The 19,916-nt window shown below is 34.5% G+C and overlaps 4 protein-coding genes across 5 annotated transcripts in view; 3 read left to right on the top strand and 1 right to left on the bottom strand.

Annotated features, from left to right (window-relative positions):
- The first annotated feature begins 1,637 nt into the window (after window positions 1–1,637).
- On the top strand, window positions 1,638–3,630 carry LOC105207325 (probable U2 small nuclear ribonucleoprotein A'). Its single transcript, XM_011176755.3, has 4 exons — window positions 1,638–1,908; window positions 1,994–2,034; window positions 2,144–2,720; window positions 3,306–3,630. Exons 1-4 carry the CDS (start codon window positions 1,827–1,829, stop codon window positions 3,341–3,343), a joined length of 738 nt encoding a protein of 245 aa, XP_011175057.1. The 5' UTR covers window positions 1,638–1,826; the 3' UTR covers window positions 3,344–3,630.
- Window positions 3,631–3,979: 349 nt separating this feature from the next.
- LOC105207317 (NADH dehydrogenase [ubiquinone] 1 beta subcomplex subunit 7) lies at window positions 3,980–5,951 on the top strand. The gene is made up of 3 exons (XM_011176748.3): window positions 3,980–4,221; window positions 5,481–5,649; window positions 5,729–5,951. The coding sequence occupies exons 1-3, from the start codon at window positions 4,026–4,028 to the stop codon at window positions 5,823–5,825; spliced, it is 462 nt and encodes a 153-aa protein (XP_011175050.1). The 5' UTR covers window positions 3,980–4,025; the 3' UTR covers window positions 5,826–5,951.
- A 2,736-nt stretch (window positions 5,952–8,687) lies between these two features.
- LOC105207307 (elongation of very long chain fatty acids protein AAEL008004) overlaps window positions 8,688–19,916 on the bottom strand; it is a 70,367-nt gene continuing 59,138 nt past the window's right edge. For both annotated transcript variants that reach the window (XM_039458155.1, XM_011176738.3), the window contains exons 3-5: window positions 17,329–17,466; window positions 15,150–15,392; window positions 8,688–9,272 (exon numbers count right to left, since the gene is read on the bottom strand). In XM_039458155.1, coding sequence (XP_039314089.1) covers window positions 9,093–9,272; window positions 15,150–15,392; window positions 17,329–17,466 — 561 coding nt within the window. In that variant the 3' untranslated portion in view covers window positions 8,688–9,092. The remainder of the gene's footprint in view (window positions 9,273–15,149; window positions 15,393–17,328; window positions 17,467–19,916) is intronic.
- Window positions 9,134–19,916, top strand: part of LOC105207300 (elongation of very long chain fatty acids protein AAEL008004) — a 65,595-nt gene continuing 54,812 nt past the window's right edge. The window contains exon 1 of the mRNA XM_026139222.2: window positions 9,134–9,338. The gene's annotated coding sequence lies outside the window, so the exon portion shown is untranslated. The remainder of the gene's footprint in view (window positions 9,339–19,916) is intronic.

Genomic DNA, 19,916 nt, shown 5'->3' with positions numbered 1-19,916 from the left:
AACTCAACAAGTTATATTTAAAAATGTTTCTTTAAGCGATTTTATATTAAATTAAACGTAATAATACAGTGATAGATTATTCATTGATTAAATAATTGGCGTTTAATTAAACGCCGATTAATTTAATCAATGAATAACCAATCACTGTATTATTTTCTTAATATATATCAAATTATTAATTTTTTTATTTAAGAAAACAGAGACAAAAAATTATATAAGGTACTTTTGTATTGGTTAATACGATTTTTTTCAAAACTGATTTTACTATTATTTGTTTAACGAACGAAAATAAATCGAAGTGAATTTATTTTGACATTTTTGAATTTGCGCTTTAGTTTCTTTGAATATATTTAAATTAAAAGATAATATAATTACATTTAAATTTAACATGATAAATAGCTCATTGCATATTTTAATTCATTTAAATTTAAAAATAATATAATGGGGATATGAAACATTTAATTGTTTGCTGATTGAGAAAATGATAAATTAGCGCAGTTTGTATTTCAATATTTGAATTTATTTGAATAAAAAAAATTCCCGGAACTCTAAAACGCAAACTCGGATAAATTAAAATAAATTGTAATTTTTATTTAATTTGAATTTATTTTCGTTTGGTGGCTATATGTTAGAACGTAAAAAACTATAAAATATATTAAATGTAAAATGATTGATCAAATTGCATTATAAAAAGAAAAGAAGAAAGTTTTACGTTTTGATCTAATAATAAACTTTTTTTCTTTCCATATTGGCAATTCTATCAAGATTGAATTAATTAGGAGAAAGTATTAGGGTTATTGTACGCACTGGGTAATTGTACGCTTTGTGGTTTGGAATCTTCCCGATGAATAAATATATCATGACGATATTTGTCGATAGGCTGAAGGTATTTTTTTAATATATAACCATACGTTACATCATTAAAAAACGTAGTTAATGGAAAAAATAAGAAAAAGTAAAATCATGATTTTTGTTGCGATTTCGGCGTTTAAAAAATAAGGCAATAAGTCCGTATTTTTACTTTATTCATTTAATCTTGTTATATCTAACAAAAGTACGTTTTTTTCCTTCTTTGAGCTATTGTTTATTAAATTTAATTAAATAGTCATCAAGTAATTGTTTTTTTATTAACTCAAGTCCGTCGTGGACAATTTTACGCATTTATCTTGAAAGGCGTGAGACCAACTATAGTGTCACTATAATAGTGTAGTGCAGCTAAAAGAATGAACTATAATCCTATTTTTCTTCCGCGTACATTTATCTAACCGCGCGTAGAATTATCCAAGGCGCGAGAAATTTTTTCGTTTATCCACTTGCCTCTTTTTGCTGAATATAGCATTACCAAATGAAAAATTGTTCAATATGACAATACATAATGATAAAAAAATGTTTAAAGTTTCTATTTCTGTACTCGTATCGATTTCAACTTTAAAAATCACTTCACTGCGATAAATTTTCCTTAGGTGCGTGCAATTTACCTACTTTCCTCTATCGATTAAAGTTAATCAAAGTTGGTTGAAGTGGCCCTTGCAGACTACGATAGCAGCAATCCGTTTTTCCCGGTTTATATTCAATGGATAAGGAGGATTATTGTTATATCGACAACAGTTTCGAAGAGTTTCCTCACTCTGATTATTGGCGGCGCCAGTTTCTTCTGTTCTTTTTAACTGTTTTTAACCTCGTTTTTGCGGCGCACGCTAGGTGCTAGATGTGCGTGGTGCGAGCGCTTAGTAAACACTTGTAAATAAATTCGGTCACAGTGTTCCGAGCGTTTGAAAGAAGGTTGTTATAAAACCGATAGAAATTCAACTAATAATTCGCTGACAATGGTAAAGCTAACGCCGGAACTCATAGAGCAGTCGATGCAGTACATCAATCCTGTGCGGGATCGCGAATTGGATCTTCGAGGTGAGGAATCATGCGTGAAATTTTCTATTGTCATTTCGTGTATCGCTTTCGCTCCACTGTGTTTATTTATGCTGGTATGTTACAGGATATAAGATACCCACTATCGAGAACTTGGGCGCGACCTTGGTAGGTATACACTTCACTAGGAGAAACAACAATCTGTATTTTTACATTGCGTATTTAGTGCAAAGCCCGAAATAGAGTCGATTATTACATTAGATTACTTTTTATGTAGGATCAGTTCGACACGATAGACTTCTCCGATAACGACATACGTAAATTGGACGGTTTTCCACTTTTGAAAAGGATAAAGACCCTGTTCTTCAATAACAATCGCATCGTCAGAATTGGTGAAGGACTGGAACATTCCATACCGAATTTGCACACTCTGATGTTGACTGGCAATATGATACAAGAACTGAGTGACCTGGAACCTCTGATACCACTGAAGAATCTTACAAATTTGTGTCTGCTGCAGAATCCAGTGTCCGCCAAGCCACAGTACAGACAGTACATTGTCTACAGATTTCCTCAACTCAGATTACTTGATTTTCGAAAAATTAAGCAGGCGGAACGTGAGGCGGCGACGGAATACTTCAGAAGTAAGCGTGGCACGGAGATGGCACGCGAGATAGCTAAAAAGGTGAAGGCGCAAGCGGCGGGTACAGCTGCGGACAAGCCTTTGACCACTCCCGAGGAACGTAACAAAATTCGAGAGGCTATTACGAATGCATCTTCCTTGGAGGAGGTGCAAAGGCTCAGTAAATTGCTACAGGCTGGTCACATACCCGGCGAGGAAAGATTTCAAAATGGTACATGAGCTTTTAAGTCATGAGCTAAGCTATTTGTTTATTATATATGTAAGATAAATAGTGTTTGAACAGGTCTATACGTGGACGCCTACATAAAAAAAATTGCTATTAATTTTAACAATCTCTAGATTTTAGATGAAAAATTAACGTTAAAAAAATTAATTTGCAACAAAACTGGATTAGAGTTTATATTTTGATATTATTTTAAAACTCTTTTTTAAGAAACATGTATTTGAAAATATAATTTACTTTTTAAATAATACGTTAACAAATATTTAGGATATTGAAAACAAGCATTTTAGATTATCCAAATATTGATTTGTTCAGATGTTTTAAGTTTTTGTTATTTTCGAAGTTGAAATGTTTTTATATTTTTGTAAATAATAACGTTTTATATTTTATATTTTAGTTAATTGTACAATTAGATTAGATTAGAACAAAAATTCAGCAATATTGGCTCGTTACATATCCAATTACTGAAGCATTTACTTTACAGTATTTCTTAAATAGGTTGGATGCATTTGCGGACAAAATGAGAATAATTATCAATTTTGTTATATAATATTGTATTTTGTTATATTCCAGGTGGAGCTGCGGAACCTATGGAAGAGGATGATGATTAAATTATAATTTAACTTTGCAAAAAAAACAAACTTCCTTTTGTAAGTATGCACCGTGATGGAATAGGGTGTAATAATAGCATGTATGATGCTGATAAGAAAGTTGTATACTACACACACAGTTCTATTACTGTCTTTAAAATAATATGGATACTACTTTTTTGTACAAATAAAATATCGAGATTAGCCTTGAAGCGATTTCCCTAATTACTCCTCACTATTACATTGAACTTTATTTTAATATACCAATGTGTTTATTTCAGCAAGAACAATAAAGTTTCTTCAAGCAATTCATCTTGTTATCGCTTAATCTTTCCTGCGTAGCCGCACTCTACTAATGAATTTGCAGATTTACAAGTAAAGGTTGCGAACTTTGAGTAAAGCTCATTTGTACCAATGTAGCTTCACTTTAAGCTTGGTTTACCGTTTTAGTTTCAAGCTACGTTAATACAAACGAGCTTGAATAAATATAAAATGTATGAATGTATATTTGTATGTTTGTAAGATTCAATTTGTGATTTTTTAGCTTGTGGTTAATAATTTTGGAATAGTTGACACTTTGACGTATAATTTCTAAATTATCTGATTTAATAATCCATATAATAAATAATTGCTCAAAGTGGTCGATCGGTGCAATTTGGCGTTGTGTGTGCGATATACATTACGTAAGTTGAAGCAGCAGTAGATGAGTAGATGTCAGCGCGACACGATAGTGCCCTTACGATTTTCTCTCGATTGCTCGCTCCGCTGGATAAAATTAAGGATAATAATGGGTAATTGGGTCGCTACATATATAACGCATCCCGACACGATGCCCGTGCCCGACGGTAAACCGACGTTCGACCCGTTGTTCGGATTTCCGAACGGTCGAAAGATCAGAGGTAAGTATATTCTAACCTCATTTACGTTTTCATCGCGCAACGTCTTGTGTTATCAATCGAATGTGTATTTTCAATCGTTTGGATGTGGGACGTGTGCAATACTGAAATTTTGTTGTCACTTGTCATCTGGTTTCGATGGATGTTTCTGTCGAGATCGGATAACATAATTATAACGATTTTACTGACCATTTAATTAAATATATTATTATGATCTGTTTCAAATCTACCACAATTGAATATCTTGACGATGTTATATCTGTCGAAAATAGATTTTACAAAGAATTTGCTATACATTTTTTTTGGCAGAATGCTGACAGGATTTTACCAAAATATTTCATTTGCTACATCATGACATAACTCGAAAACAAAATTTTCCAATTTTATTGTTTTGAATCATTAAAATTTTGTAATATCACTTTTAAATGTAATTATGATAGCGATTTAGGACCTTTGCATCAATATGAAGCTTAACTTTTAATTTCGGTTTAACCTACTATCTTTCTTTTAAGAATTAAGTTCTAAAAATTAAAAAAAGATAGCAAGTAAGTTAAACCAAGTTTAAGTTACATTGATGCAAATGGGTCTACTAATTGTAGAGAAATACACAAGTATTAGCTCTATATTTAGTATATTGAATTTTTAGCTCTATATTTAGTATACAGAACTTTTTTGCAGCCAAGTAAAAGATGATAGTTTTTGATTTATTCACTGTTGTAGCAAATGAGCATTATGATGGCAAATTGATTGTAGAAACTGAGCAGAATCCATTGACAATCTACTGTCAGATTATATCGATAGAATAGCAGATGCACTTAATGCCTATCTGCTATAATATTCTGCTTGAATATGCTGGCAAACTGTTAGTACAATACTAATATTTTGTTCACTGGATACGTGAAAAGTATATAAAAATGTTAATGGTAACTTTGCCACGAAAAGCCTTGTTTGAATATACGTTCAATTTTTGAATGATTTATCTGTGAGAAATTAAAACATTGTCTTTTTATGTGGCTAATTAGCATTCAAGTTAATTTAAGGTGTAATTGTAAAACAATTTTGTTCGATTGTCTTTTATAGTATGACATTTTGTTATTTTATTATAAGACATAATTTGGAAAATGAGAATGTATTGTGTTTTGAGTATCGTTTACATAAAGTTACATGTGGTCAGCCACAGTGTTTATAATTCAAAAACTTTATTAAATTTAATTAGATATTAGGGGATATTAGGTATGCCAAATTCTATTCCGAATTTACAGAAATGCCTTTGTCGGAGGAAGATATGAAGGCTTATAAAATCCCTGTTGACAAACGCGATTATTGTGCCCACAAATATATGGATTTGGATGAATGTAAAAGACGCCATTACCCATTCATGTTGAAGTGCGCGCATGAAAGACACGAATATAACGCGTGTTATGTTGAAGAGTAAGTATTTGATGCTGTTTATGTCTACGTTATTACAAATTTTCGAGATATGTTGCCAAAAATATTGTATTTGTTACAGTTACACTATGAGAATGAAGGAATATGAAAGGGAACGTCGTCTTCTCGAGAGAGAAAAGAGGATACGGCAAAAGATGCAGCAAGCTGCAACAGCGTGAAGGTCTATAGAATTTCGATAAATTGTGCTTATCGTCGTCGGTAACTTAGGCTGCACATATGTAAAGGTGAAATTGTGTTCCGCTACTGTACATAAACTATATCAATAAAATGTATTTAACAATAAATTTTTTACTTTATGAAATGATAGACAAACACAGTAATAAGTCTTTGACAATTTACATTAAAATCGATATAAAATTCACAAGATTAAAACTGAAAATTATTTCGAACTTTGTTTTGAAAAATATTTAGATAAATATGAGATACTTTATATTCTATTTGAAATATAATTTTAATAATTTTTATAGAGAAGCAGATTTTTTTTATGAATTTTAGAAACAAAGTGCATGAAATATTTTTATGTCAAATCACATTTCGTTAACAATCTTTTTTTTCGTCACATAGATAATTAATTCACAGGGGTAGATTCTTGAAATAATTTGTCGTTTAATTAATATTTTATTCATTGTTACAAAATGGGAGATACAATATGTACAAGACGGTGCACGCGCGACTGGCGTACGCGAGATTTATAACCTTAGGATTATTGTCTCGCGTCGAGAGAGACTTAATAACTTATCACCTTATATCGTACAATTGTTAAACCTCGAGAGTCTTGTCGCGACTGCCCCTCAGCCCGACGCGACGCCCGGCATTGTTCGCGGCGTTCGCAGTATCGCTTCGTGCGCTCCTCGTGGCTGCGCAGCTTCATCGTGGGAATCGATAAAACGGGAAGCGCCGCGCGGACGTGCAACCGTGCAACTCCGCGGGTCCTCTCCGACGGCGTCGGACCGCGCGTCCGCGCTGGTTCTATCGCCTCCTCGCGACATTCGTCATCTCGCGTCTCGCTATGTAATCCCGTGGAAGTAGAATAAGTGGTGAAACATCAGCGTGGTCTCGCGGAATAATTCTCTTCATTGAATCAAACAATTTCGTATACTTCTATATATATATATATATATATATATATATATATATATATATATATATATATACCGCCTCTCTGTGCCTCACAGAATGGTGAGTTCGACAAGACGAATCGAAGCAATAGAATATGATATATTACAATAATTTAAGATTTGAGTATACTCGTATGATTTCAATCTGTTGTAAGCTTCATTCGTTCGTAGTAACTCTCCAGTAAGTCGTAAAGATTTTTCGGGAAGACAGGATTTGTATCACGCATTTGTATGGGTATTCGTAACATTAATATGGATATGTGAATTTGTTTGCATATTTCTAGCTGTCTCTCGACATATAAATTAGGATTGCCTGTCGCAATTCGTACCGCAATGCGGCATATCCGAGAGTCTCCTCAGCATTGGCGAGTTTTACATAGGTTTCCCGATTCATTTCGCGAATCGAAAAGTTATATTAACGCTTCTTGCTTACTTTAAGTGCAATGCAAAGATTAGCTCATCAGATATGTTTTTCTTTATTTTATATTAATTAACTGACTTTCCACATGGAAAGAACAATTTTACTGAAATATAGATCTGAAAATAATTATGGTGAACCATTAAAAAAATTAAATAGGATATTTAATTTGGTTGTTAGAATGTTAAAACTGTTTGCAGCAACATTATCATGCTTGGATGTCTTACATAATTATTTTGATGGCTCAATTTAAAATTATTTTCTGATCTGTATCTAGCTAAATTTTTAGATTCAGTAAAATTGTTCTTTTCATGCAGCATGGCTTATTTAGAAATTATACACTCAGAAAAAAATGTTGTAATATGAACGCAAAACGTAGTTTGATTCAATTAAAACGTAGTTTGATTCAATTAAACGTCAAATGACGGGCTGTCATTAATATATGTAGTTGTTTCAACTAATTTTATGTAGTTGTTTCAACAAATTTTATTCATTCAGCTATGTTTGTTATTGTCTTTACTTTTACTCTTTTTCGTTTCATTAATATTGTTATTGAATTAACAAAATATTTCCAGTTAGACTGATAACGTTGATTCAACAGTATTTTTTCTCCATGTGCAATATCATGCGCATGTAAAAAGATCTTCAAAATTTATAGATTGATATTTTAATTTAATAGATTGATTATGCAAAAATATAATAATGTCAAGATCGATTAGTCTAATATGGCAGAATATTTTTGTAACTGTGTCACCAATTTAATTTACAAGTCGTATACATTTTTAATTATTGCTTCGTTTCGTCTTTGCACGTTCTCCTCTTGATGCTTATTGCAATCTCACAGTTTCAGACTTTATATTCTCAAAAAAGAGAAAGTTATAGACTTTACCATTTATTTTACATAACTTATTCTCCTCGTGACGTTTCTTGGCACTTAAAAACAATCTTAATTGAGCGATGGAGACCGATTAAAATATAATAGAGATGACATTTAAGTTCGAAGTTAGATCTAATTGCACGCGCGAGACTGAGATATCCTGCGGAAGGTACACACCCGGGTATGACAAAAGTATCCTCTTCCTTACGGAAGTATGCTCCGCACCAGTGAAAATTGTTTGCCCTCGATCGCTTATCGGGAGACGTTTCAACACGACATTCATGAATCGGAGAGTCCAATTTATCACTGCAAAAGCGATCGACACATATTGATCGCCGCCTGACATAAAGAGAATTTCTCATTGTAGTGAACAGTTCTTTTTATGTCATCGCAGACTTTTTGTTGTATCGCCTCGCCAAGATAAAAAAAAAATATAAATAACAAGTACAATGGCATTAACCTGTTAACCGACTGACCCTTCTTTTCATTTATCATTTTTTTTTGCTATGAAATTTTCCCCTACTCTATATTTGAAATTCTTTATAATTATTTATTTATATATAAGATTTAGAAATTATTGTCGGCACAATTTTGCTTGACGCCGTAGTTATTTTTTTTTTTTTTTTTTTTTTTCGTCAACCTTTCAATGACTCCGATAAAAATTCCCGATAGAAAAAATCCTATCGTTTTGAATATGGAATTTGGTTCGTGAATTCACTAATGTGAATAGTTTTCTATCGAAAATTTTTACCAGGAAATTCCGTCATTTTCAAGTATTTCGATATTCTCCAGAACACGCGTTTAAATATTAACTTCTTTCGCTGACAATTGACATTTTCGAGAATATGTTGCTCAATGAGTTCCTCATCTGTTGATACATTAACAAGCGTAAAAGTTCACCGGTGTAGAAAGGAGCCACATTTCGACGCGACATGTGTGTGTGCGTGCGTATTGCGTGTTTCGTTCATCGTTAGAACGAAGATTTTCCCTTTCGTATGTTCCCTCGTGTGTTTTATTCAGCCTTGAGTTCCTTCACAGACTTTCCTTTACGGTAAGCGGACCTGTAAAAGTCGGAGAAGAGCGTGAAGAAGATCGTCGCGTGAAGTAGGAGGAGGGCCGCAATCAGTTTCGGATAGCCGCAATCGAAGATGAGGGCCTGCGCGCTATGCACGAACACCAGGAAGAATTGCACCTGCAAAAGTCGATTCAACAATTCAGCAAATTTAGCAATACAGTCGGACACTAGAGTCTATAAGTGGTGAGTAAAACTATCGACAGTTAAAAAAAAAAGAAAGGAATAAATCGGGAAGTACGAGAAATCAGCATTCAGACATATAAATCTCGTAATTTACGTAAAACTTTTATATAATAACGATTGATCTGAATCTTATAATTTATATTTATTATTAGTTTAATTTTTGTGCTTCTTTTCTAAATAATGTTTATAACAGCGGATTTCATCGTATTTTGCGTTGCGCGCTTTATGTTTTTCTCGATTCCTGCACAGCCGTGCGTTGCGTATTACTCGGTTGACTCGATCAACTCTGTATTGCAACCGAATTCATTAAGCGATTCGAAGAAAGAACGCAATGCAGTATGTAGCAATAACTGTCCGTATATCTAATATACGCAGCGCATATCGTTCTCTCTTAACGTACAACGAGAAGCCAGTCCAGTGAATGAGACAATATTGGTAGCGTGCGAATGCTGTTCTCGTACATAACTTTTGTGTAAGATTTACTTTACAACTGGTATCTCTCCCGTCCCCTAAATTGTCTTCGAAGATTGGCATAATGTGCGAAAGAAAAAGAGTTTCTTAGTCAATGGGGTGAGTCGTCACATAAATGTCAAACATCGTTGACCGACTTGTGGAAGGAGCGGCTAGGCGTGCGATGGCCGGAGTTTCCGGCGCGCACGACAGTTAAATTCATCGTGAATTCATCGGCAAAAACTTGCACTACTTTGTTATTGATTCTTTCAGCATCGCGCCTAATCCTACCGCAATCCTGTTTCGCGGCACATAAAACGAGATCTGCGAGCGAATGGTTGTGTTCCGCATATGAACGCAATATCTTCGAGAGATTGTTCCACGTTCTTACGAGACATTATTAAATAAATGTACTTAATTAAGGCAAACTGGCTCGAATGAAGTAATTGAAACGCGTGATGTCAGATGAGCGCGAGGCGAGATGAAATTATTTCGACGTGCTAATTTGCATATTTATTAATGAGTTTAGAATTAGAATCTTTCAACTTGAATCATTTGAAAAAAAGCCGCTTACTTTTCAATGTCAAAGAACTTATTAAATTTATCGAATGAACGGAAAAAGAATCTGTCATAATTATCCAATATCTAATTAAATCCTATTTAAGCGTGAAATCGTTGAAATGGTTATTACAATATATCATGTGAAATCGTTGAAACGATTATTACAATGTATCACGTCTAGTTTCGTGATTGACGTATTGCAGCGAGTACATGGAATTTTCCGGATTGGATAATTAGTAGAACTTTACTCCTTTTTATTCTCGTTTATTTAAATGTCAAATATCTTGATTCGCCAGGTAAATCGTATTAGTGTAATCCAATCATCAATCTTTCACGGAACAAATTTGATTAGTTTAATGTCTATTTCCACCACGTAGATTAACGTCGCGGACAAAAAAAAAAGATTAGTTACAATTAGTTGCAACAGCAGGAATCCGTGTTGTAGCAAAATTTTTAGCTGTATACGACTGCGATGTACAGATTTTTGCTGTTGTAACTAACCTTCTTTTCTTTAAACTGCAGTTTAACTTACTCTTTGTCTCTCTCTGTGTAAGAATTAAGAAAAGATAAAGAGATAAATTAAATCGAATCAAAATAAACGTGTACATTGGTAGAAATGACCATGAGAATTTTAAACAAAAGTGACCAGACTATCGCGTTCCCTAACTCTTTGCGAACCTATCGTTTCATTTCGTTCCGCGATATTAATTTTCAAGCAAAACCATGAATTTTCGATCGTTACTCATTTAAACAATCAGATATATCTTTTAAAATCTCCCTGCGCACGCAGTAGTTGATGTAGCAATCGCGATACGTTGAAAGATTAAATGACCGCGTATCTACAAATCTCTCATTGGATTCAAAGCGCTTTCGTCATCGAAGAAACTTTTTTTTCTGAATACCGCTATATATCCCTATCTATCGTCTTGCGACGAGCGGGACCCCTCGAGAGAATGCGTCACGAGCGGACGCAAAGTGAGTTCGTTGGTGCATACACCTGTACCTTGGCCGGACATGTGCGCCGGCATGTAGCAAATCGATGGTCTTGCGAGATAAACTGGGATAGGTTGAGGCATATAGGTGAGGCTTCGTAGGTATGCGGCCGGTTCGCGGTAGCTCGCGATGACGACGACGACGACGACGACGACGATACAACGACGATGATGGCAGCGACAGCGGTCGCAGTCGCGGTGGTGGTGGTGGTGGTGGTGATGGTGGTGGCGGCGGTGTCGAGAACAACGACGATGACGATGACAACGACAACGCCGGCGGCGGCGGCGGCGGCGATTCGCGGTGATGATGATGACGGTGGTGGTGATAGTGGTCGCGATGATGGCGATGGTAGTGGTACCCAAGTGCCGTATGGCATATCGGAATGCCAAATTGTTGCGCCATTGCCAACGTGGTTGGCCGAGTTCGGCGGCCGGCTAAAGCGAGGTCTAGTCGAGTCGAATTGCCTAACGCGCGTTGTACTTTTCACTTTCCCTCACCCCTACCTACGTGCGCTTGGCGTGAAATTTTGCCTAGGTAGAGACCGAGATTGACCGATCTAACGAACACCAACGGCCGATGGCCCAGAATCCGCGAGCGATCACCGTGAGTTCGTTCGCGCAATTCGCGTATCCGGGCCGAGACCGCGCCGCCAGTTTTTCGAACGTGCTCTCTTTTCAGCGAGGTGACGTAGTCGATTTTAGCGGTATTCTAATTAGTAGGTACCGGCGTTCGGCATTTCGCCGAACGACGAGGAGAACGAGTTCCCATTTTTTTGCTGCGCGAGGATGCCTTGCAAAATGTTTTCCGCCGTTATTGTAACTTCAGTTCGTTTTTGGTCATTTATTTATGCGTATTAACCCTTTACCTTGCATTTTGCGAAACATTTCATTTTGACGCTATAACGAAGAATTCTATTAATTGAATAATATATTGTGAGACGTTTTAACACATTTAATTGGAGAAAATAAGTTTTAACTAGAAATTGATTTATAATATATATTATTTATAATATATACGTATAAACTTGTACTTAAATAAATTTTCTAAATGTTTGAAAATCTATTTAAATGAACGTGGAGATCTAAGATATTTTAAATCAGGGATTCCCAACGTGAGGATTATGATTCATTAGGTAACGAGCCGACTTTTCGATTGCGAAATATTTTCAGCTGTGGTAGAAATGGAAAAATCAAGTTTTGAATGAATTATGATTATTAAACTTCTTGTACATAAAAATGATTTGCTTCAATGTAATCAAAGATATCAATAGAAACAGAAAATAAATGCATTCTTTATTTTCCTCTCTCTCTCTCTCTCTCTCTCTCTCTGTCTGTCTTTTCCTCTCCTTTTCTTTTTTTACACCTTTGTATTTTATTTTGAGAAATAGATTTATAAAAGTATATTCGATAAAAAATTTAAAAAGTAGGACTAAAGTGGTATAAATAATAATTTACTTTTCCCCCTCCCCCCGCTTTTTCATAATCCCTAAAATTGAATGAGTCTTATATATTTGCCGTTAAAAAAAATGAATCGCGATCCACATAAGTTTGGAAAACCCTGCTCTAAATGTTTCAAATAATGTAATTGACAGAGAAATATTTTTTTCCTTATTTATTTCAATAGAATAATAAAACAATTTTGGCAATCTTATTCTTTTTCCATGTGTAAAGGCACAACATTAAGAAGCTATAAATGTGAAACGTATCCTCGCGTAATTTGTTTTAACAAGCCTACGCAATGTGTTTCGTTATAAGTTTCATGCATACTACTTCGTGAGTTACGAAGTTTGAGGCAGCAATCATTACAGTTTTCCCCATTAATTCAAAGCGTACGATTGATTTAACGTCTCTATGATGATCGTTGCGAGAAATCCGCGGCAAAATCCTGTTTTGGCTCTTAGAATGCAACTCGTAAAGCGGCACACAGGGAAAGCCGGCGACGAAGTACGAGGGATGGTGAAAAAGTTTTGCAAACGAATACATAGATAACACAGAAGAGACAAAAATTATTTGTACATGATTTCTTGCCATCATTTATAATATCATCGGTGAAATTTTAGTTTATTCCGAGTGTGTCGTTTAGTTTTTGCGACAGGGAGAGCAAATGTTTGTTCAATATCTTTAAAAAATGAAAAAGTTAGAAAATCGTGCTGTTATCAAATATCTTGTAAAAAAAAGTTATGCTATCGTCTGAAAATTTTTGCACAAAAAAAAGAAGAGGGGGAGGAGACGCAGTCACTTGGAATCGCGTGAAAATAAAAAAAAGAGGGAAGGGATGAAGGCTTAGATCTAAGATTCGACACTCCTTTTTGGAGCTTCAGACACAAATCAAATTATGTGTCAATGATTAATCAATATGTAAAATAATTCAAAATATACTCGCATAATTTTCTCCAATGACATAACAGCTACACTGAGAAAAAAAATTTATTTGAATACTTGCAATAATTTATTAAATGTAATTGATATAATTTATTAAATGTAAATATTTATTTAATAGAAAAAGAATAATTAAATTACATTAGTGATTCTTGTATTAAACAAATATCTATTTACATTTAATAAATTGTGTCATTGCAAGTATTCAAATAAATATGTGTTAAAACTTTTTTTAGTAATTTTTTCTCTCTCAGTGTAGTGCAACAAAATCATGCAAATAATTTTTTTCCAGTTATTTATGTATTTATCTATGTAGAACTTTTTAAAGAACCCTCTTACGTATCGTAGACTTTAGTGGGAGGGGGCTCTAGTTTTAATCATTGAAATTCTCTATCGCGCGTTTCCTTTAAATATATCCCGTTCTCGAATTACAATAAAAATTCATTTGCGTCATCGTAATTGGTACTCTGTGCTTGATTTTCATCTGAAAAGCCTGTTGTTGGAACGAAGGCATACATTGCGTCGGAAAGTAGATTCGTAGGTGGAAGGCAAACACACTATACCTCAATGATCGATTAGCATATTTCATGTATTGCCGATGTGCACCCTTTAAATCTTTAAAACGCACTCTCAGTGGGTCAGTAGTGCCTGTCCATTCACTTTCAACGACGCGGGTTATTATCGGCTCGACGCGAAACCCGACGCGTTGTGCAAGAAGAAGGTATCACGAATCGGTTTAGATCCGTGCGCGGAAAAATACTACTACCGCACGCTCGCGATTCGGAACATTGGGTCACGTGTTGCATTTTTGCGTTACACTCGCCTGGAGTTTTCCGTGTCCGGTATTATTGCGTACATACACAATCGACACGTATACGTACCGACGGTATATGCCGCAAACATTGTGTACCGGCTTAAATTATATGCTGCGTAACGAGAGAAGAATTCCCCTTTTCTAAAAGACAGTAATTTTTTCCAGATTCCTTTACGTCAACGTATAATCCATTCTTAAATTGATCTATCTAATTGTAACAGGGCAGATTTCTATCTCCATGATCTTCCACGTTCAATCATGCTTAAAATTGTATAATCACGTATAAAAGATACCAGTAAATATGTTTTTTTTTTTTTTTTTTTTTTTTTTTTTTATCTAAATGCACCATTTAAAAATTACAGATATTGTCGTTCGTTTTAAATTTCCTTAATTCTTAAATTTCAAGCTGTCGAAACCAGACATGGTGATTTGTGTTAGCTTGAGAGACTCTTTTTCCTGAATTTGATTTAAGTGCACCGTTTAAAAAAAAGAGAGAGAATACATCGTCGTTTGTTTTAATTTTATTTTTTCTCAATTCTTAATTCAAGGCTCTTGAAACGAAGTGACTCGTTAATAGGAAGTTTAAATAAAGAAGCGGCTCGATTGACTACTTACCATTTGTACGGTAGTTAGGTGCTTCTTCCACCATAAGTATTTCTGAACTTCTGGGCCCATGGCTGCTAACATATAATACGCATACATGACCACGTGCACCGCGTTGTTTATAAGATTGCCCAGGGTGCCATGGCCACCCGCGATAAATTTCACGCAGATCCACGTCTCGAGAGGCGTTAGAGAATGGTGATACAAATGCAGGAATGTCACCTGACTGTCTTTCTTGCGTAACACGAAGAACACCTGAAATTTCGATGAGTAATTGTCGTTACGAAATTTTACGACCTTTCGTAATTTTCTCGCCACTTAGCTTGGCTTTATATTCATTGACCTATGATTTGGCACCGCGTCCGCTTCACCTATCACGACCTATGCCAAATAAATTTGAAAGTAACGCTAATTATTTGCATACAAGGTATTACGGAATTAGAAATTTGAATCAAGAATACGGGAGCACTTTTCATAAGGAAATGGGGTCGCTTCCGAGCTTTGTTGTTTCAAATAAATTATTTATTAACGATTTAATCTATTGAAAATAGTTGATCTTTAACTTAATTTTTAAGAATTCATTCGTTTCAATTTATTTGTTAATATTCCCGAATTACGTTTTGCAATGAAAAGAAATAATGGAATTTTATTGACCGTTCGAAAAGGAAGAGCGAGTTATATTTCACTGTCGTGTTAATTGTCGGTAATGCGTGGCTCGCGAGCTATATCTCCTGGAAAAGATCTATGTTCATTAACGAAGTGTAATGATTTTCGTCATCCAGGCACGATAGAACGCGATAATAGCAACATATACCGCTGTCAAAATTGAGCAACGAATGACGAAAAAGACCGTTTCGCGATGATTCCTACATTCGGTTGAATTTTATACACGCGCTGTCGAAAGCCTGTTTAAGCGTTCACTTTCTCTCTCTTTCTCTCTCGCTTTGCTCGGATAGCTAAACACCCGCTTTGCGAATTGTTCGGAAAGAGTATCTAACAAACGAGTGGCGATTGGTCGATTAAATCTTATCTGCTCCTCGAATCCAGCGCGATTGCGTGCTCGATAGCGATTCGGCGCCGTTTGTGCTCACTCGCACTAATGGAAATGATTGCTTAAGGGTTATTACATCGCGAGAAGGGATACATGAGCGTTCGTACATAATTATGCGATTCCTGTGGAATAGCTGGCGGGGAATAGTTTCCCACATCATACTCTTTCTATCCTTCGGACTGTTTACCACGTCCGCGCATGCAGTCATCGAAAATGCAGAGCGTTCACCAGATCGCGGTACGACAAATAAGAGATATACGCAATACGTTTTTCTTTGCTTGACTGCGCGCAATTTTCGATAGAGAAGTGACTTTGCGCGAATTAAGAATCGAAAGCGTAAGCGCGGATAATGAAATATTTTTCGCCCTTTTATCTTAACTAAGATATATATCTAATAGACTTTTACATCTCGCGTGGTTTGAAACTGGTTTCCGTTGCTTTGCATATAGATAACATGGTGTATCGATGACATTCCATTCCATTTCCGAGCTTGGTGGACATTAATAAGTAAATCTCGCTTTTATGTTGGTATGAATACCGGATAAAAGTTCGGAAGTCATTAGAGGACAGGGGATTAATTGTTTCTGATTTTTTTTTTATAAAATATAAGTTCTACGCGCCTTACTGAAAGAAAATTTTATTAATTTATATGTTCTATGGAGATGACGTAACACATATTACCTCAATAGCATGATTTTGTGCTTTACTGTTTGGACACATTTTCGAAAAGACTCAAAAGACATCTTCATTCCGTTGCCACATTCGTTTCTACCTACACGCATTGATTTAATTAAGACTATACAATGTACAGTCTTGGTTAAAAGTATTGGGCCCATTATATTTTAAAAAATATTTTTGGCTGGACGGATTTAAACAGAAATGAAAATGTGAATTATCTATTTAAACTTATATTATGTATAATGCTTGGAACCAATAGAAAATAATTCAGATAAAAGAATTCTAAATAAAAACGAGAACGTAGAGGTGATCAATACTTTTGGCCAAGGCTGTACATTTTTTGTATGACTTTTATTTTTTAATTTGCAGAAATTTATTCTTGAAAGTAATTGATTAGCGAGCTCGTATGTGACTATCACCGACTGGTATTGCGTACGTGAATTTAATGAAAGTGAATCGTACCGTGTCAGCGAATTCCGTGAATTTGCTGATGAAGTACCACCAACAGAGGTTCGCCATCCTTAGAGCGGATGGATTGTGGGAGTAATCGACCGGTTGGCATTTATAGCTGTAGTCCAACAACCATCCGGACATTAAGTGCTGCAAAAGAAATAGGAAACACTCGTATCAATTACAGCTGTAACGAAGTAATTTCTGTTACTTAGGCGACCTCGTAGTTTAGCCTCTTCAAGATAATCGATCACCACAAATATCGTTATTTCGTTATTACTAAGAAAGTTTGAACGCTTCAAAGTTACACATAAATCAGGCTGATGTAATGTAATTTTATGTAATATCGGTTTGAACAAATATTTATTTTATTTCGCCACGTCATACAAAAATGGCAACTATGTTTTCTCTCTCTTGGCGCGAGAGCTGACGAAAGTAAAACGTAAATTATAAAATTACGGTGAAAGAGTAATAACACAATTAGATCTAATCTTTATAGAGATGTATTTTTTTAATATATTTTTTTATTAAATCTATAGCTATCATATTTGTCATTGGCATTTTAAGTAAATCTATTATCACTTTTTCGTTTTTTTCTCCGTGTCCTCGATTCGCTTGTAAATCGGTCGGAAAGTCTATGTTGAAAAGACTGTGTTACGAATATATGTATTACTGATTTTCATACAACAAGTGGCAGCAAGCATAAATCTGTTTCAGGAGAAACTGTAGGTTTTGAGGTCATGTTCCATTTAATATTATTACATCTAATCTTTAAAAAAAAACCACTTTTAGTTGATACTCATTTTGCTTTATCCCATGACGATGATTAATTCTTTCGTCATACGCTGCGTTATACTTCGAACCATAAGCAGCTGTCGTGGTGGAAGTCATGAATCCTGGCAATTTTTCAGTTTGATAATAATGTGAGTAATTTCATTTCCTTCTTCATAAACGGAAATCAAGGTTGCGCGTTTCTTACCTTCCGTCTAGACTAATATCCGCAAGTATTAGAATGCAAAATCTTAAAAACCTTAGCTATGTAAACAACATATGAATAATAATCAAGATTGTACAATTAAAAATGGAAAATTTATATCTATTTTAATTTATGACAATCACCATAATTAACATAATATCCAATAAGGTAAAAAAAAGGTGTCAAGAGTGAATAGTAAATGTCAATGTCAATTGTGTTGTGAAAATTAACAGAGTGAATGGATACGCGTGTATGCATTATGACCCCAATCACATGAATTCCATCCAATGTTAATGTTTTAATTACTTTGACGAACTATAATTATCTCAATAGTTCTGTATTTGGAATGAGATTTTGCATTAATTGCATTAATTTCTATCATTAACTAATGTAATTAAATGATTTTTCAGCGTGAAAACCTTGACATGAAAAATACTTAATAAAAAATAATTTCTAGAATAGATTTGTCTTGTATCTCGATTGCTTGTAACAACGGTGATTTATCTGCTGTTTTGGTTGCTTCGATATAAAGAGAAGGGTCATCACCCTTCATTTTGTGTTTCAAAACGAATTGATTAATTCTGAACGTATAGAACTATCTTAGAAAACCTGTGCCATTTCGCGCATATAAAAAGCTCTCCTGACCGACTCTCTAACAGAAGCGGCAGTTATTGCGGTTAGTCACTTCTGCAAAGTGCACTTTCGCGCGGATGCAACCATTCATTATCCATTCCATAGCGCGTGAAAATTCGTTTCTTGTTTGACCTTCCGCATGAAGTTTTACTTGGTCTTTTTGATTGTGCACTGTGGGAGTGGTGCAAACGAGAAGTCAGTATTTTAAGGAAAATTTTGTTAGTAACAAAACGAGTGTATGTATAGATTGATTAACGATTGAAATTTTGTCATTGAAAAATGCTGCAATTTTTGTACATATTTCTCTCTCTCTCTCTCTCTCTCTTTCTCTCTCTCTCTCTCTCTAGATTATTATGCTCAATATTATAACTATAATGTCTAACTTAACGTATAAATGTAGATATTTGAATTTATATTTATTGTTTTAAGTTAATAACTGCAAGAATAAATATATAAAAATATAAACGTGTGCACAGAAAACTTGCATTACATCGATACATAACGTTCGCGAAAATATTGACAAGGACTACAGTACTATAGCAGAGTGAAGAAATATAAAAATTCATTGTGAAAAATTTATCGATTAGATTACATTTGATAATCAAATGTAACTGTGTCATTTAAAGACTCAAACAATGGAACATTAGCAAGTAGATATTCTAATTAATTAGCTTTAAAAATGGAGCAGACGTCACGTTTTAATAATATGGATATGTTAATATTCAAGGTTTAATGTCAAGACTACTGAGACGAAGAAATAGAGCATTTATAAAGTTTACAGAATTGGCACAGTATAATCGGCATTAAAAGTTTACAGTTTTTAAATACTAATTGAATGAATGTTATCAGAATTTTGTTGATATTTTTGCATTTGCTCATATTTAAATTAATTATATTTTTTGAAGGGCTCAATCAAAAGTTAAGCAACTTGTAATAAATCTGTTCTAATTATTAAATATTGCTTTATTCATGATTGTTTTTATATTTCTTG

The sequence above is a fragment of the Solenopsis invicta genome, chromosome 15 (assembly GCF_016802725.1).
Source record: "Solenopsis invicta isolate M01_SB chromosome 15, UNIL_Sinv_3.0, whole genome shotgun sequence".
NCBI classification, from domain to species: domain Eukaryota; kingdom Metazoa; phylum Arthropoda; class Insecta; order Hymenoptera; family Formicidae; genus Solenopsis; species Solenopsis invicta.
Note: the sequence above shows the minus strand (reverse complement) of the source record. Positions and strands in the feature narration are given on the sequence as shown.